This window comes from Ascaphus truei, chromosome 8, assembly GCF_040206685.1.
Source record: "Ascaphus truei isolate aAscTru1 chromosome 8, aAscTru1.hap1, whole genome shotgun sequence".
NCBI classification, from domain to species: Eukaryota; Metazoa; Chordata; class Amphibia; order Anura; family Ascaphidae; genus Ascaphus; species Ascaphus truei.
Window position 1 is genome coordinate 53,371,883 of NC_134490.1, and position 17,486 is coordinate 53,389,368.

Sequence of the window (17,486 nt, forward strand, 5' to 3'; positions counted from 1 at the left end):
AAAATTAAAATTAATAATTGGGCTTCTCTGTCTTTTTTGTTGTATACATTTTGGCCACACTCAGTAGCACTCCTTTGATATCTATATCTCTCTATCCCAACAAACTGGGCCAAAACCCACTGCCCCCCCCCAAAAAGTAACTCGCCCCTCCCACAACACGTACCTGCGGCGGGGTTTGGTTGCAGGATCCTGACGGCGTCTCCCGGCCTTCTGCATTCTTGTCACCTTTTAAATCATGTTTTCCTCCTGCAGCACTATTCAAAATGGCCGCGCTGCGTCCATTACCATGGCAACGCAGTGTCATATTACACCGCGCGACCATTTTGAATAGTGCTGCAGGAGAAAAACATGATTTTAAAGATCAAGACGGAGAAGACCGCGGGACACCACCGTAGGTAAGCAGTCGACAGCGGCCACAATGCAGTCGCACCGGGCGACCACATTTGTCGAGCTGTGTGGTGTGTGTGCTGTGTGCTGTGTGGTGTGTGTGTGTGTGTTATTTTTAGCGGGTTCTGAGCTTGTTGGGATTGTGTGTTTTATTAATTTTCAACTGGTATCAGTTGTTTGGAGGTTAGAACCCTCCTCCCAGGTTTTAAGCTCTCCCTGCCACATTTTTTATGTGGCAGGTTTTTCATGTTCCTGTGGACAGACCCACTGAGGCCATTCTCCCTCCAGCAGAGGTGAATGAGAATGTTCACAGGTAGTGTTAGGGCCTGCTTACTGGTCATGCCACGAAGTGCCTGCAGGCTTATAACGCTTTGGCCAAAGGGTTTAACTAAATGACCCTTACATAGTGAAATGCTTCAATATTCTCTTGAGTATTTTTGTCACATTGTATGTAGCATTGGGCTTTTCTGTCTTTCATCTATGTAGACTCCCTTTTAGCCAGACAGGGAGGGTTACACAGGCTTGGTTCTTGTATCAGACCCTCTCCATAGAAGAGGCTCCTTTTTCATACAAATTCTGCATGTCATTTACTGAGAACAATTGTGCACCTAGCATTATTATTTTTTTGAAGTGGGTGCTAAACTGGGCTCAGGACTAAAATAAATACTCACAAGGAACCCAGCTGCAGTAGAGCTGATATTAATCACAAAAAATCAGTGATTTCCTATGAGGCAGAGCAGCATTTCCTCTGGAAGGTAACAAGCACAGGAGGCAAAAAGGGAAACATAATAGAGTAATGAAGAAGCAGGCAGAGGGGGATGAAAAGGTGTCAGTCTCTCCTCTCAGAATGATTTTCTTGATGTTCGTGTTTCACTGCTAGAGAGGCATACATCGCTGGCAATTGTATCGGCAAAAAGCGCTATACCGCCTTGAGAATATACTTTACTTTTGATGCTGTAGCACAGGGGTGCGCAAACTGGGGAGCGTAAGAATTTATTTACGGGGGTGCTGGGAGCGGATAATGAGGTGGGAGTAGAGGAAGTAGGACCGCCAGAGGGGAGCAGGGTGGCAGAGGAGTTGAACGGCGGAAGCGAAGCAGGACGCCCGGGGAGGAGCGCGTCCCAGAAATCTGACGTCTGGTGTCCCCAGCTGCGACAGCGTAGCTCCTCCCCGGCCGTCGCCCTCCTCTGCCACCGTCCAACGCCTCTGCCGCCCTACTCCACTCTGGCGGTCCTACATCTCCCTTCTCCCGCTGCCTGATCTACTCCGCAGTCCTGCACCAAAGCCAGGTAGGCATTGTTGAGGGGATGAGAGGAGAGGGGTTGATCGGAAGAAGAGGAGGAGGGGGGTGGGCTTGAATAAATAATAATAAAAAAATTGCGCTCAGTATTATCTTATTATACTACTACACTGATTTATTAAAAAACATAAAATGTCATGTTTTGTTTTTAAAATGTTGAAATATGCAAGTATTTGTATTCGGATTTTATATTGTATACCGATTTTAATAAAAGTGTTTTTTTTTTTGTTTTTGTTTTTTTCCCCATGTAATTTAGTTTTACATCAGGCAGGGGGTGGGGCTCAACTAATATCACGGATGAAATGGGGGTTCAACGTAAAAAGTTTGCTCACCCCTGGAGTAGGGATTGTCAAAGGGATTGTCTCATGGAAGTGCTAGGAATGAACAAATGCTTGGTTTATTATTCCTAATAAGGATTATAAATAAAAATGGGATATTTTCAAGCACACTTTGTCATATCATACAGTATACAGTTTTCTATTAAAGCAGGCATTGACATGGAGTAGAAGCATACCACACAAATCTTCTGGTTGCAATATTTCAAACGGAGAAGGAAATGTGGATTCATTTCCCCAACGTTCAGGAATAGTCTCAACTTCAGCTGAACCATTTATTTCATTTTAAAATAGAAAAATAAGCAGTAAATGGCTTCCTCTGAAACCACAAGTTTTTTTTTTCCCATTGGATTTTGATAAATCTTTGACAAATTCTCAGTCAATTGGTCAGTCTTGCAATCGATGTTATTTTTAGAGTATATCTTTAAGATATTTTTACGTTTTGACAATTATATATTCTTTATCCAGTTACCAAATAATGAGCAATATATGAGTTTACTTAATGAAGAAGCTGCTACTCCCAATAATTGTCTTAACATATTCACTTACGCAAAATTGCAATTGGACTAACATGGCCTCAACGATCTTATATCTACTAAAGCAAGGGCGGCCAATTCTAGTTCTCAAGGGCCACCGACAGGTCAGGTTTCAGGATATACCTGCTTCAGCACAGGTGGTTCAATTAGTGACTCAGTCACAATGATTGAGCCACTGAATGAGCAACCTCTGCTGAAGGAGGGTTATCCTGAAAACCTGACCTGTTGGTGGCCCTTGAGAACTAGAGTTGGCTGCCCCTGTGCTAATGCTTATAAATTCTGCAGACCTTGAACAGAAGTTGAGATTTTCAGCAACAGCAGACCATTGAAAGATCATAGTGGACCATAGGGACCATAGGGACCAATGGGACCATAGGGACCAATGGGACCATAGGGACCATTGAAAGATCATAGTGGAACATATTGACTATATACAGTAGTGCTAAACTGTAAAGCCCCTTACAGCCCATTGAAGTGAAGACGCCTTATGGTTTTAGCATAGCTTATAAATATGGCCCTGTGTGTTGAGACAAGACAAGTGTTATTATAAGATAATAATTGGAGGCCTTATCTTAGAAAATATTGGGTTCCATTTCAGAGTCCAGCCTAGTGGTTCTCATAATGATCCCCAGAGACCACCAGCCCCATCAGGTTTTAGGAATAACTAATGTTAATACACCACATTTGCTTATGAACAGGAGCGGTTTAGGGCCCATTAACAGGACTCTAATAATTCCCAAGTGACGAATGATTAGTTTAATAAGGCTGTTCTCCTTGTGCCAGATAGCTTTGATCATTGTTGACATGATGAGAAAGGTAAACACCGGAGCACTGTCCCTAGGCGGTAGGTATGGCGTTGCCCATGGGTGGCTAGTCTGAAAGAGCCGCAAGAGTGACTTACCTCCTTAGGAGGTGCCGGTGTCTCCTGCTCAGGTCACATGGGCCAATAGGAAACCAACTTTGCTGTCACGGCTTCCTATTGGCCCATTTGATGGAACAGCTAAACCTGAGCAGGAAATTCCACCAGCCCCTAAGGAGGTAAATATCTCACGAAGCAGGGGGTCCCAAAATTAATGCTCTTCAGCTCTGGATATCCCCTTCTTCCTACTTAGAGGTTTTTTTTTTGCGTGGGGGGGGGGGGGTAGGGTAGCCACGATCACAAAAAGTTACATCAAGGGGTATTCAAAGCAAATAAAATGTCCAAATAGAGTGCCAGCAGGCATGGCCAGCAGCATAAAAGTCCCACCAACGCGTTTCGCCCGCTAAGGCTTCTTCTAGGGTGGTACTAGGGCCATGGAGAATGTCCGGTTAAATAGGGCACTGCTTAATGACGTATTTCGCGCCAAAATCGTCCCACATACATGCGTAATAGAAGGGTTATAGCTGCCGTGCCTGAATCGCCACCTATCTGGAACCTGATATATGCATTTGTGAGATTCAGGCACGGCAGTGAATACCCCTTGATGTAACTTTTTGTGATCGTGGCTACGTGTATTCAGGACTTTCCAGTCACCACAGTCATACAGGAGCTGAGTACAGGCATACCCCGCATTAACATACGCAATGGGACCGGAGCATTTATGTAAAGCGAAAATGTACTTAAAGTGAAGCACTCCTTTTCCCCACTTATTGATGCATGTACTGTACTGCAATCATCATATACGTGCATAACTGATGTAAATAACACATGTGTAACAGGCTCTATAGTCTCCCCGCTTGCGCACAGCTTCGGTACAGGTAGGGAGCCGGTATTGCTGTTCAGGACGTGCAGACAGGCGCATGCGTGAGCTGCCGTTTGTCTATTGAGCTAGATGTACTTACTCGCGAGTGTACTTAAAGTGAGTGTCCTTAAACCGGGGTATGCCTGTATCCTCATGTACTATTACCAACTTGCAGTCATTATATACTGCTTTCATTTATATGGGTCTCTCTCCTCTATATGTCATCTTTGATATCTGTGTTTGGGTCACTGAAGTACCTTTCAAATAATGTTTTTTGCTGTCATGTACTATATTCATAGCTTCATGCTTATAGGTCTTCCTATTATAGTGCCCCGTACACTAGCATAGTATGCCTGTTATATTCTACCATTTCTTGTTTATTTATTTTCTTTAGAGGTTTATTATTTATTTTCCTTTATTGGTTTCTTTTTTTGTTCATTATCTCCTTTATACGACCGGCTGGTTGTGGATCACTATGGGAACTTTGTCCCCATAGTGGTTACATGTTCTGAGGTTTTGATCATATTATGGGGGTTTTTTTTTTTATGGTAGTCAAAGGGTTTTTTCTTTTTGGGGTTGTCCTATTCAAATTTATTTTGTTCAGTCAGGCAGGGTTTCAGCTAGCTGTTTTTTTGTTTTTCATCTTATTTTGATTTAATAAATTACTATTATTATTTTGCATAATTTGTCTGAGTGCTTTTTAGAGGCTTCCTTTTCTGTGTTTATATATATATATATATATATATATATATATATATATATATATATATATATATATATATATATATATATATATGTTTCTAGTAGATATGCATACATTTTTCTGTTTCTACATATTATGTCTTGACTATAATCTAAGTACTATATACGTGTGTGCATGCGTGTGTGTGTGTGTATATAGGCAGGGTGCCGTTTTGATGTATTTATTAGACTGCTTCCAACAGTTCTTTGGATATAAAAGGTTTTATATCAGTAGGGTTTGCGCTCATGATGCATCTTGTTTTATGTACAGTATGTACATTTGACGATTAAGCTTATGTGCCTCTTTTTTCTTAAGTAAAAATTCTGATTTTTATTTTTTTTGGCTTCTCCTGAATTTCTTTATTTATTTTTTTACCTGCGTGCTAAGGACAACTCCTTTTTTGTTTTTTACTTTTCAAGGGAATTGTGGTCCCTTTTTGTTCCCGTTGCACCATCAGTACATAGCTCATCTCATGCATAAGATTGTGCTGTCTGTTTTCTATATTTTGATTATTTAGTTCAGTAAATCTAAGCCAAAGTTTTCCGAATAGGAGCGCACACAATAAGTTTGAGTTTAAATTGCATGTGACATATACATGTTACATTTCAATTATTCTAATCTGACGATTATTCCTGGAGATGCACAGATGTACGACAGATCGTTATAGCGAAGGGTACTCACAAGCTTACGAGACTTCACAAGTCTATGACGAGGCCTGTGAGGCCTTAAAAGTAGAAACACAACTTATTAGAAACTTTCATGAAGGTTCAATAAAAAGCAGAGATGGGGGAAAATCCAGCTGTGTGAAATAACCTGTGAGGACCTTACATTCCAAAACCAAATCCCTTAAGATTTTTAGATCCAGAACCAAAATTATTTAGAACCTAAGCTAGATCACCAGGCCAAGTGTCCATCTCTAATGTGGAGTTAAAAACTTAAGGTGTTTCTAAACACCTTTTTTGTTTTTTAAATTTTGTTTTAAAAAAATGATGTTTTACAGTTATATGATTTAGGTTTTTCCATTATTTTTATTCATCATTATTTTAAACAGTGAACTAGATTTTTTTTTAAAGTATCTCTGTAACCGGACTGAAGCAGGTTTTGGGGCTCTCGGGAAGACCTGTAGATGGACTCTTGTGTTTGCTGTATCTTGTATGATAAAAAGTTGTCATTTTTCTTTTTACTCAGAGAAAAATATTTCCAGGCACTCCAAAAGAGCGTTCTATAAAAAAAAATCAATAAGAGCCAAAACGTTGATCAGACGTATGTACTGATGTAACTAAATAAACTGTATTTATTTCGTAACTAAATAAACAGTATTTATTTCATAACTATCTTTTGGATCTATTTTTCACTGTACTGATGTCAACAAATTGCTGCATGTTTGTTTGGTCGGAAGCACTCGGCAACCTAATTGTAACGTATAATTACAAATAGGAGTGCACTGCCTACCACTTTTTTTGTCTAACAACTAACAATTTTTTACCCATCATAAGTTTATTGTCAATTCTTTACCTCTCCTCCAACTGAAAATCACCTGCTGCATTTATAAAGCTATCGATAATAGACCTGAGACTTGGGAGCAGATCCATCAAGCTCTGGTATCGCACCCCAATCCGGCATCAACTCCCATTAACCTTATGGGCAGTCAATGCCGGATCGGGGTGTGGTACCCTGCAGCGGAGCTTGATGAATCCTGGCTTTTAGATGCTTGCAATAAATGGCATATTAAGTTAATTGAAGAGCTCATCCATGCTCTTGCCCCATAAACAAATTTCTATGTCAACAACTAGATTGAGGGCATTGGGCATCTTCTACCATGACACTTTTCGGTGCTGGAAGATACCTTACAGTGGGTTGTCTTTAATGGACAGTAAGTTGTCTACCAGGGCCGGATGGTGCATTTATTCTCACTACCTTTTAACTTTTATGACCACGAGATCTCAAAAGATATTGAGTAAAGAACCCCACTTGTCTGCACTCTTTACCTAAATATGGGTGTGTTATACCTAATTGCCAAAGGCTGCACAGAAAGTCCCTGTCAGAGTATGGAACCGACGAAAAACAAAAAATTATTTAATACATCAAAATATCACACTTAATTGTTAAAATAAATGCTAAAATGTTAAAAATCCCAAATATGGGAGCGGGGGAGTGGGAACAAAAGAAAATATCTGATTGATTTACTACTGTAATACTGTAGTCAGAGATTACATTTCCCCTCCTGCGTTCACATAGGCTTTGCGGTATAAGTATCTTGAAAGCATCATTTTGTTCCCACTCCCCCGCTCCCATATGGGGATTTTTGAAATTTTAGCATTTATTTTAACAATTAAGTGTGATATTTTGATGTATTAAATAATTTTTTGTTTTTCGTCGGTTCCATACTCTGACAGGGACTTTCTGTGCCGCCTTTGGCAATTAGGTATAACACACCCATATTTAGGTAAAGAGTGCAGACAAGTGGGGTTCTTTACTCAATATCTTTTGAGATCTCGTGGTCATATATGTTACACTTCCATGCACCTACCTCATTATCTACAGGACTGTAATAATATATATATAGGTGAGCGGTTGAATTTCTCTTCTACCTTTTAACTTTATAACTTTCTTTCCATATCACTGCATTCATTCTCAACATCTTTTTACCTTCCCAGTCCCCATAATCCCCAGTTACCTGTACGCCATGGAACATGAGTCAAACACAACTGATCTCCAAGAAGGTCCAAGTCCACCTACAGCTTCCAATGGCTTTCAGAGTATTTTCTCCTATTTTGACAACTCTACTCTGATCACTGGAAATATCACGGAGGGAGCGCAACTGGAAGAGCTGGGACTGGTCGCAACACGGCACACTGCAATCAGTACCACTCCTGCTCCCTCTGACTGCCCCAAAGCAGACTCCAGTTTGCTGAATGAAAATGTTAAAGTTGGTTTATTGTTTGCTTCCAAGGCAACCGTGCAGCTATTGACTAACCCATTCATAGGGCCAATGACCAACAGGTACGTTTTATTTGATTAAAACAATTCTGGAATTACAAAGAGGAAACATTTACAGGAGGCTTCTTATGAAAACGTAGGCGTTTTGGTTACCATTTCATAAGGAAGCGCAGAGAAAAAACATTGTACACAGCATGTTTCTAAGAGGAAAAATAAATATAAAACTGATGGTACCCGAGTGTACAATGCCAACAGGATCGTGCTGTAGACATATGAGTCAATCATAGGAATGCTTTAGAGATATGAGTCAATAATGCAAAAATACTTTTTTATTCTACTTTATTCTAGCAATAGTACCATTTTACAGCAATTACATTACTTTGTGCTACCCAACACAAATGTTGTACATAGCTAACCACAAAGCAAAAATGATTAAATCAGGTCGTCCTGAAGTGATCAGTTCCTCTCACAGGTTAGAGAGCAACATAATGAATTGTTAAAATAATGTAATATTTTCCTAATCCATTCACTACGGTATACGTAAATAAATACATGCAAGAATCCATAATAATAATGTCCTGTTTTGTAACTTTTCCTTTACAGAATAGGTTACCAGATCCCCATGTTTGCTGGATTCTGCATCATGTTTCTTTCAACAGTCAGTAAGTTTTTGTCTGACACCCCACAATAACTCCTGTGGATAGTTGTCTCAGGTCTCATAGTAACTTAATCCAGATACATTTGATATTACAGTATTGACACAATTGAAATCAATGGATTTTTGTTTACCCCAATTTTTGGAACAATATATTATTAAAGACTGGTCAGAGGGAAATACATATCAGTTATGCAGTTTATTTTTCGATTGCTGTGTAATAAGTAGTATTGGCCAACATAACGAATCTGATATGGGCCAGTTGTCCATTGCTCACCAGTGGAGGATGTTCTAGCATAAGGAGCTTTGATATTTTTTTACTTATTGCGTTAGTGAAGTGATCTTACTTTTATGTCCGTGTATGCCTCTCCCATTATTCTGTACAATATACGTGCACCTAAGTAAGAGACAATCATACCTCTTCCAACATAAGGCGTTCCCAATCACTGTAATATTCTTTTCATTTAGTCAATTTGGGCAGTGTGCTAATGATCCATGAGTTACCACGTATTTGTTTTCTCCCTGCAGTGTTTGCTTTCTCAGGAACTTACACCTTGCTCTTCATAGCTAGATCCCTCCAAGGGATTGGTTCATCGTGCTCTTCTGTAGCAGGTATGTCTACACAACCTATCTCTGAATGGCTGTGTCCACTTGCATGTGCTGGGAGAAAGCATGTGAGGAGGTGTGTGGCTCATTCCCGCATCGTGTCTACAAGACAAAATTATGCCATTGCTATATGTCTATACTGTAACGGGGGCTGTAGGAGATGTGTGCAGAGGGTTTTAAAACCGGAGGGGGTTTTAAGGGAAAATCAAAATCGGCTTTTATTAGCCGGTGTCTTCAAAACATAAACAGCTTGGGATAAGCAAAACAGGTATAAAGGAAAACAAACAGACCTAACTCCTATATGGAGTGCTAACTAAACAACTGCATACCCCCTACTTAGGGGTAGATGGCTATGCCCCTTACCAACAACAAACGACAAAACAGGGTGGAGGTCAGTTACCTTCAACTGTGGTAGGAGTCTGAAAGTCCTTGTGCAGGGCTTCTCTCCTCAATGGTCCAAGCCAATACCTTCTTGGGCCAGGGAGAGGTAGTTCCCCCTGTGATCTCCCCTGCCGTCCAGGGTATCTCCCTGGAGAAGAGATCTCCCTAGCACTGAGGGCTTCAGACTTTTTTTTAAAGGCGTAACAAGCCAGCTGAGCAGGTTAATTTGGACAGTCAGCTCTTATTTAAGCTGCTCAGAGCTGGGCTCAAGCCCTCCACACAGGTTTTCCTCTAAAGCTACATAGACAGGGAAGGCACCCTCTTACAGGGTCATATATGATTAGCGCAAAAATCTATTATTTAATGATCAGAGAGCTATCATCCCCTTGTTTTCTTAGAACACCATCAGAACAATCAAGGCATTTGTTCTAGCCATCACTGAATATCTGATGTTTAATATGTACAGTAATTTAATTCTAGAATATATGTGCACAAGAAGAATATGGGATATGTGCTTTTTATTGCATGCATGCAGATCTCTTATTTCTTTTAAAGATTCTGTACTCTGCTTATTCTTTTCACGTGCAAATTAAAGAAAAAGAAACACAAAGCAAACAAACCTAAAATAAATAAAACCTGCAGTATTTACCTGAATGATTTTGTTACTCTACAATATATGGGCATGTAAATCCAATGTTCCTTTCCTCTATTATAAAGGTCAATTATAAAGGTTGTAGCGCTGTGAGATACTCAGTTCTTTCTATTTACCATGTTTCACTTGCAGCCCCTAGAGATCAACATTGCCAGCTACAGTGGCTGACAGCAGAATATGAGGTTTGCACTGTAAACCCCATGCATACAAAGGTCTGTGTGTTTTGTCTGGTCTACTGTAGGTATGGGCATGCTGGCCAGTGTTTACACAGACGATGAAGAGCGGGGGAACGCCATGGGAGTTGCTTTAGGAGGTCTGGCTCTGGGAGTGCTAGGTCAGTGTATCAGTGTAAGCAAATATTATGTCCGCTGCTTTGTCCAAAGCTGTCATGGATTCACGTTTGCTGTTTTGCTTATCGAACGCCTTGTAATATCTCATAGGTGCCATATAGAATACATATGTACTTATTAATGTATGGAAGTTACATGCTGTGCTCAAACTGGGTTTCAAAAAGTAATGATGAAGTGCATAATTAATAAAGCAGATTTTTCTTTTATATACATTGGGGAATAGCTCGTCATATTGTGTGTAGAAAGATGTAAGAATAGGAAGGGATTGGGTTTGTATCTGTATTCAGTTAGTGAATATCACACGTAACCATGATACACTAACATTCATGCCTTGCATTCTGCCGAGAGACAGTGCTTCCGGTTGGATTGAAAACAACCCATTTTACCACTAAAGAAATGTAAAAGGGGGAAAAAAAGAAATGCAGATTTACACAGGAGGAGGATTATTTAAGGATTATGGGCCATGTTTATTAAGCAGTGCTATTTCAGAAAGCACCTTTTGGGAGGTACCTTACGCCTGGATCAAGTGCAGGATCCATATGTTGTTTCCCGGCACTGGAATAGGAATATACTGTATCTGGAGGAATAGCATCACTTAGTAAATATGGCTCATTATGCCAGGAAAAAAAAAATATATATATATATATATATATAATTATTATTTATATATATTTTATTATTTATGTTTTTTCCCAACAAAAAAGCATTGTTAATAAGTTACACACACAGCATTGAATGAGAATATATTACAAAAAATAGAATAAATCACACCTTTGAGTAAAAAAAAGTCCGTCAGCACAAAAACCTTTTGAAAGATATCAGAAAACGGCATTGAAAAGTTGTTTGCGACATGTATTTATGTTCCATACAAGTTCTGAGTTTGTCATTGCAGAACATTGTGAATACGGAAACCTTGTTTTGAGAGATTTTATGCAAATGTTAAAAACACCGCACAGAGGAGAAACGTCACAATGAAACAATTCCTAACATTACACCCCTTACCTTTCCTTTTCAGTGGGGCCTCCATTTGGAAGCATCTTGTATGAATTTGTGGGGAAGACAGCCCCATTTTTGGTGTTAGCCGTGCTGGTTCTGCTGGATGGAGGTCAGTAATGCACAACGTTTTATCTGAAGGTTCTATAGTGCTGTTCCTGGGCTAACTCCGGCATATATCTCAAGGAGTAGAGATTTTTGGCTCAATAAGTCCACATACACTATTGCAATAGCTAGAGCAGGAGGGGCCAACTCCCGTCCTCAAGGGTCCCAAACAAGTCAGCTTTTATGGATATCCCTGCTTCAGCACAGGTGGTGCAGTCATTGACTGAGCCACCTATGCTGAAGCAAGAATACCCTTAAAGCCTGACCTATAGGTCGCCTTTGAGGACTGGAGTTGGCCACCGCTGAGCTAAAGAGAAGATGACAGCATAGGCCCCATGTGAGTCCTTCAAAGGGTTAGACAGTAGCACATAAATAAAAAGTGACTGTATGCTCAGAATCGTCCTCTCACCCAACAAAATTACACAGACACAGCAGCCTATGAACACTGTGTGCCATGTTTACTAAGCAGTGCTAAGACATAAGGCTATGCATTCACTTGAAGCTGCCTTACAGCTTAGCACAGTTTAGTAAATACTGCCTTGTGGAATCCTCCACTATTCCAATCCTCACTATTAGATCAGCCTGTATTAGTCCCTGACCTGTTTATAACAGTTTCTTGCTTTCGTTCACTTGTAGCTCTTCAGCTGTTTGTTCTCCAGCCATCATGCGTACAACCAGAAGTGAGTAGGCCTGCGCCATGCTGCAGTATTGTATAAAGCAGCTGATCAGCTGCGGGGAGGGGGGAATTCTTGCAGGCACGGATCCCTGACCCGTGGAGCTTATTTTTGGAGCCTGAAGCACAGCGAGGTTAAGTGACTTCCCCAAGGTCACAAGTTGCCGATACCGGGATTTGAACCAGGCTTCAAGCTCAGTGTTTTTTAGTCAGTTCATTGCTGAGCCACACCTTCCAATAACTATGGTAATCTGAGACGCTAGAGATTAAAAAAATCATGATTAACACACTAAGGAGAAGAACATGCCAAGATACTAACATTATATGAGGTGAACCCAAAACCCAGAGGCTTCTGGATTCAAACTTTCAGGATCAATCACACAATAACACATTTACACATTGCAGTTGCGGTGGATGTGTAAGATCCTCAACTCACAGCCTCTTTTTATTTTGCAGAGTCAGACGGGGACTTCACTATTTACCCTTCTGAAAGACCCTTATATCCTTATTGCAGCAGGTACACTGTTATTTCTCATTTCTACTCTCGTTATACTGTTGTGTCTGCAGTTACAAACCATGTTTCCCATTTACTATAGCAGCCTATTGTAAATTCTCGTCAATATGTTTGACATCTTATCCAGAGACAGCAAGCTTTAAATAAACAGTGTGCAAAGCACGTGTCCAGTGAGATTTAGGAAACAATGTAGGCTTTGTGATAGCAATTGGCCATAGATATAACCCATGGTTGGCTAACTCCAGATCACGAACACTCCAACAGGTCAGGTTTTTAGGATATCCCTGCTTCAGCATTGGTGGCTTAATCAGTGGCACTAATTGAGCCACCTGTGCTGAAGCAGGGATATCCCCAATACCTGGCCTGTTGGTGGTCCTTGAAGACCAGTGTTGGCCACCCCTTATATAACCCATTTTCTATTTGAACTCTTGTTTAATCATGCAAGACATTTTGTAACCCCCGCACTGCCAGGGGAGCTTGAAATCTATGCACAAAAGTATAATGCCAAATATCACAATTATAGCACATACGCTTTGGATAGGATCTCTAGTTACTTTGAAATAACAGCAACATTTGTTCCATTATAAAGTTGCAAAAGTCGAGAGTATATAATAATCCCACTTGCGAGCACACACACATCTCAGACAGGTCTGCAACCCTGCCTTTCCCCATTATCTCCCAGCATACAGTGCTTCCAATGCAGATAGGGATTCTGGGAAATGACATGCAAATGAGCACTCAGTGTCACCTTTCTTACCCACCCTAACTTATATAATGTCATGTGTGGTCAAGAGCAAACATTTAAAGCAGTGTTTAGAAAAAGTCTCTATGCCAGCTCTATTACAGAATCCCATAAAAGATGTTAAATCAGGAAGTTGTACATATCCCAAATTGCCTTGATTTCCTCTTCTACTTTCTTGATTGGGAAATTCTCCACTATGTTTCTGTTTTGGAAAAATAGTTATAGAAATATATATATATTTTGCATGGAAGTGGGTTATCTGACATTGCTATTCTTCTACATCCTTGTTTTACGGTCATATATCATAAATATGTTTTTGTTTTCTTGAGGCTTACACATTAAATGACAGGTAGAAAATATGATTGTAACAAATTATTTTACCACATCAGATGTCCTCTGTGCAGTCAGTTTGGGTGAACAACCACTCACACCTCTAAAATACCGCATTATCACTCTTTGTTTTAGGATCCATCTGCTTTGCCAATATGGCTATTGCCATGCTGGAGCCAGCCTTGCCAATATGGATGATGGAGACCATGTGCTCTCGACAATGGCAACTCGGTAAAGTATCCCTCAGTCTTATTTCTGTAGGCTATTGCTTCTTAAGACATACTTTGTGGCAGTTACTTCTATTGTTTAACAACATTCACACAGGGATTTTAGGAAACAGACCCCACTGATGACCTTTTTCTCGGTTTCCATCCTGCCCAAATCATACATATGTATATGTAAATGTCCTATTCATTCCAGAGACATTTGCGTTAAGTAAAAATATTTCACAAGAAAAGTGAGTCAACATGGCAGGGGCTGGAGGCAGTTTATCATTGCTTTTTCGAGTCAGGAGTTGGTGTCATCCTCGTGCGTTGAGATACTCGTGTACATTGTGGAGAAGCATCTCGTCCAGTTTTCCCCCTCTCCCTCTGGGTATGTCCTGGTCCTGCAAGTCAGCACTACATGTCGCTGTTACCTAGATGGGAGTTTTACCTTTGACAATTGCAATGACAAGAGACTTTTCCTTGTGCCTGTATGCAGCATCTGGCTGACTCTGGTTGCGTCTTCTCTAGTTTGTGTCATTTTAAAAAATTTCACATTCGTACCAAGACCATAAGATAATATGTAGTCTGTATTTTTCTATTTTAAAATGACATTGTGTTAATGTAACCTCCGACCAAGCCTTTGTATGATTTCCATTGTAATGCCTTCATTTTTCCCCCTGAATTATTCAAGGAATATACTATTTTTATTCTTTGCATTTACATGTGTACTGTACCTACACTGGCTGCTGCTTCTCACAGTAAACCATCATTTTGCTGTCTATTGCTTAAAATGATGTATGATGAATTGGAAAAGGTAGCAGAGTGCTGATTGATTCATAGATGGCTTCTGATTACACGTTTGGGAAGAACTTTAGTACAATTTATACATCCAGAGCATATTGTTGTACACAAACATGTCTTACATCAACTCCTTATCCTAACGCTTGGCAAAATCACGAGTATATTATGATTGCTAATTGGATACAAACATTTGTGGCTGAACAGGTGCTGCCATACACATCCTAAAAAAATCCATTGCATTAACATCCACACACAGCCCCTGTAACCTCAGAACATATCCACCTGAACTATTGAACCACTGACAGAGGTCCAACAATGCAATGGGCCTCAAAACAGGATCACAGCCTTTGTGTCAGCCTCTTATTTGAGTTATTTTTTGAGTGCTGCCAATTGTATTTTTGCAGATATTGACAATGTATTTATACTTTACTTCTTGTTAGAATTTTCCTGATTTGTATTAAATACGTGGTAGATTAGAAAAGACACACAATTGGGGTGTGTGATTTTGTTTTTTTGTCCACTAGATCAGTGGTGGCCAACTCCAGTTCTCAAGGGCCACCAACAGATCAGTTTTCCAGGAAGTCACTGCTTCTGCACAGGTGGCTCAATCAAACCTGACCTGTTGGTGGCCCTTGTGGACTGGAGTTGGCCGCCCCTGCATTAGATCATCTTTTGTTTGGCTTAGAAACCCAGCTGCAATTTCTATGTGTTATTATTAGGCAGGTTGTACCATTTTCAAAATGTAAACTCAACATCTTAATACTGTACATGCACTTATAAAATATTGAAGCTATACAAAATGACATATAAAATAAATGCTTGGTTTCTGCTTAGGAGTAAAGAGGCAATATTAGATCTATGATGTCACTTATGATGCTGGAGATAGCAAAAAGGTGAAAGTAAATTGAGTTTTTCCTTAAAAAAAAAAAGCAAAATCTATTTGTTCTGCTGCTGCTCCTCCATCGCACAACTCCACATGAAATACAAAGAGAGAACACGCTCACCAACTTTTATACAAGGATAGTAGAGACCCTTAATTGTGACCATGGGTGATTTCCTTGGTGAAAAGCATCTAGCTAGTGGTTTCACAGTATTGATGTAAGTGTGTAAATTGATGTAAGTTAGGTAAATCAGTATTGCTGACCTGAGGAAGAGGGAAAACTCTTGAAAGATTGCCTTATTATATCAATTGTTAGTCCAAATAAAAAAGGTATCACCCAATACTGAAGTACTCATTTATTCTGCAGTATTGATGTATGAATAAAGCTTTTTTTTTTTTCTGCTGTCATGCTGTCACCACTCTTTATAGACCTAACGTGGCAGACTGTCCACCTGTCCCACGACTAAACTCGGTTAAAGGCATACAAAGTCAAAACGATCCTCAGATTAGGGACAATTGACTATCCCTGCTTGAGTTGGGACTGTTCCTTTTAAATGCAGGACCTTCCCATTAAGGGGTTTATTTAATAAGCACGGAAGCGTCCGTTTATCGTGCGATAAGCCACATCGGATCTTGTTCAATTAACCATTAAATTCAGTCGGCAGCCTTGGGGGAGAAATGTGTGCTGTACCTCAGACATACACCTTCTATGATAATTCTCACTATGCAGAACCATTTCTCTTATCTTCCTGACCTTATTCCTGTACACATCTTATATTGGATGGTGATTCCTTTGGTTTGTACCCAAGATTACTGAGCAACCGGATATTAAGTATGTGCCGTATATCTTTTCATTAATATTTCATTCATATTGACACTTCTACTGATAAGGGGACTTGCTGCTATATTGCAGGTGTTGCTTTCATCCCAGCCAGTATCTCTTATCTCATTGGAACCAATATCTTCGGGATGCTAGCGCACAGGATAGGAAGGTAGGATTCATTACTGCATTGTTACTCGCCGTTCCAGATGTAATCAGTAGCGGAGACTGGTGGTAAAATGTAATGGACATTTTCTGCTAGTTCAGTCTTGCAAACATACAGTAACATAACTTTTGTATAAATTGCAACTGCATTGTGATTACATTTTTCTCCTTTGGTGTATTTACTGTACAATATTTTACATTTTATAGTACCTTTTGAAGTATGAAGCACTTTATAGTTACACCACCGAGACATTCATGCATCTGACAGTGTCTGGTCTAAGGCAAAACAGTAGGAAGGAAACATTTTATTATTAATACTTGACATCACAGTTAAGATGACTTATTTTCCCACCATCGCCCCTGGGATACGGTTTGAAGATGGGAACTGGAACCAAGAAGCGTGTTTTAATGGCCAACACATGACTACTGTGTGATATCACCCTAAAGTAGGTGTGGGCCACTCCCGTGCTCAAGGGCCATCAACGGGTTAGGTTGAACCACCGGTGCTGAAGCAGGGATATCCCTAATACCTGGCCTACTAGTCGCCCTTATGGACTGGAGTTGCCCACCCCTGCCCTAAAGAGAGGCATAGCCATGTCTACCTTGGATATAATCTCTGCATCCACATTTTCTCTCTCCTCTCCCACTTAAA

General features: G+C 40.1%; 1 protein-coding gene across 1 annotated transcript in view; it reads left to right on the plus strand.

The window, feature by feature from the left end:
* SLC18A2 (solute carrier family 18 member A2) overlaps nt 1–17,486 on the plus strand; it is a 34,688-nt gene that overhangs the window by 14,058 nt on the left and 3,144 nt on the right. The window contains exons 3-11 of the mRNA XM_075612013.1: nt 7,679–8,024; nt 8,565–8,623; nt 9,145–9,228; nt 10,497–10,589; nt 11,621–11,710; nt 12,340–12,383; nt 12,833–12,893; nt 14,098–14,193; nt 16,763–16,841. Of these exons, the coding sequence (XP_075468128.1) occupies nt 7,679–8,024; nt 8,565–8,623; nt 9,145–9,228; nt 10,497–10,589; nt 11,621–11,710; nt 12,340–12,383; nt 12,833–12,893; nt 14,098–14,193; nt 16,763–16,841 (952 nt within the window). The remainder of the gene's footprint in view (nt 1–7,678; nt 8,025–8,564; nt 8,624–9,144; nt 9,229–10,496; nt 10,590–11,620; nt 11,711–12,339; nt 12,384–12,832; nt 12,894–14,097; nt 14,194–16,762; nt 16,842–17,486) is intronic.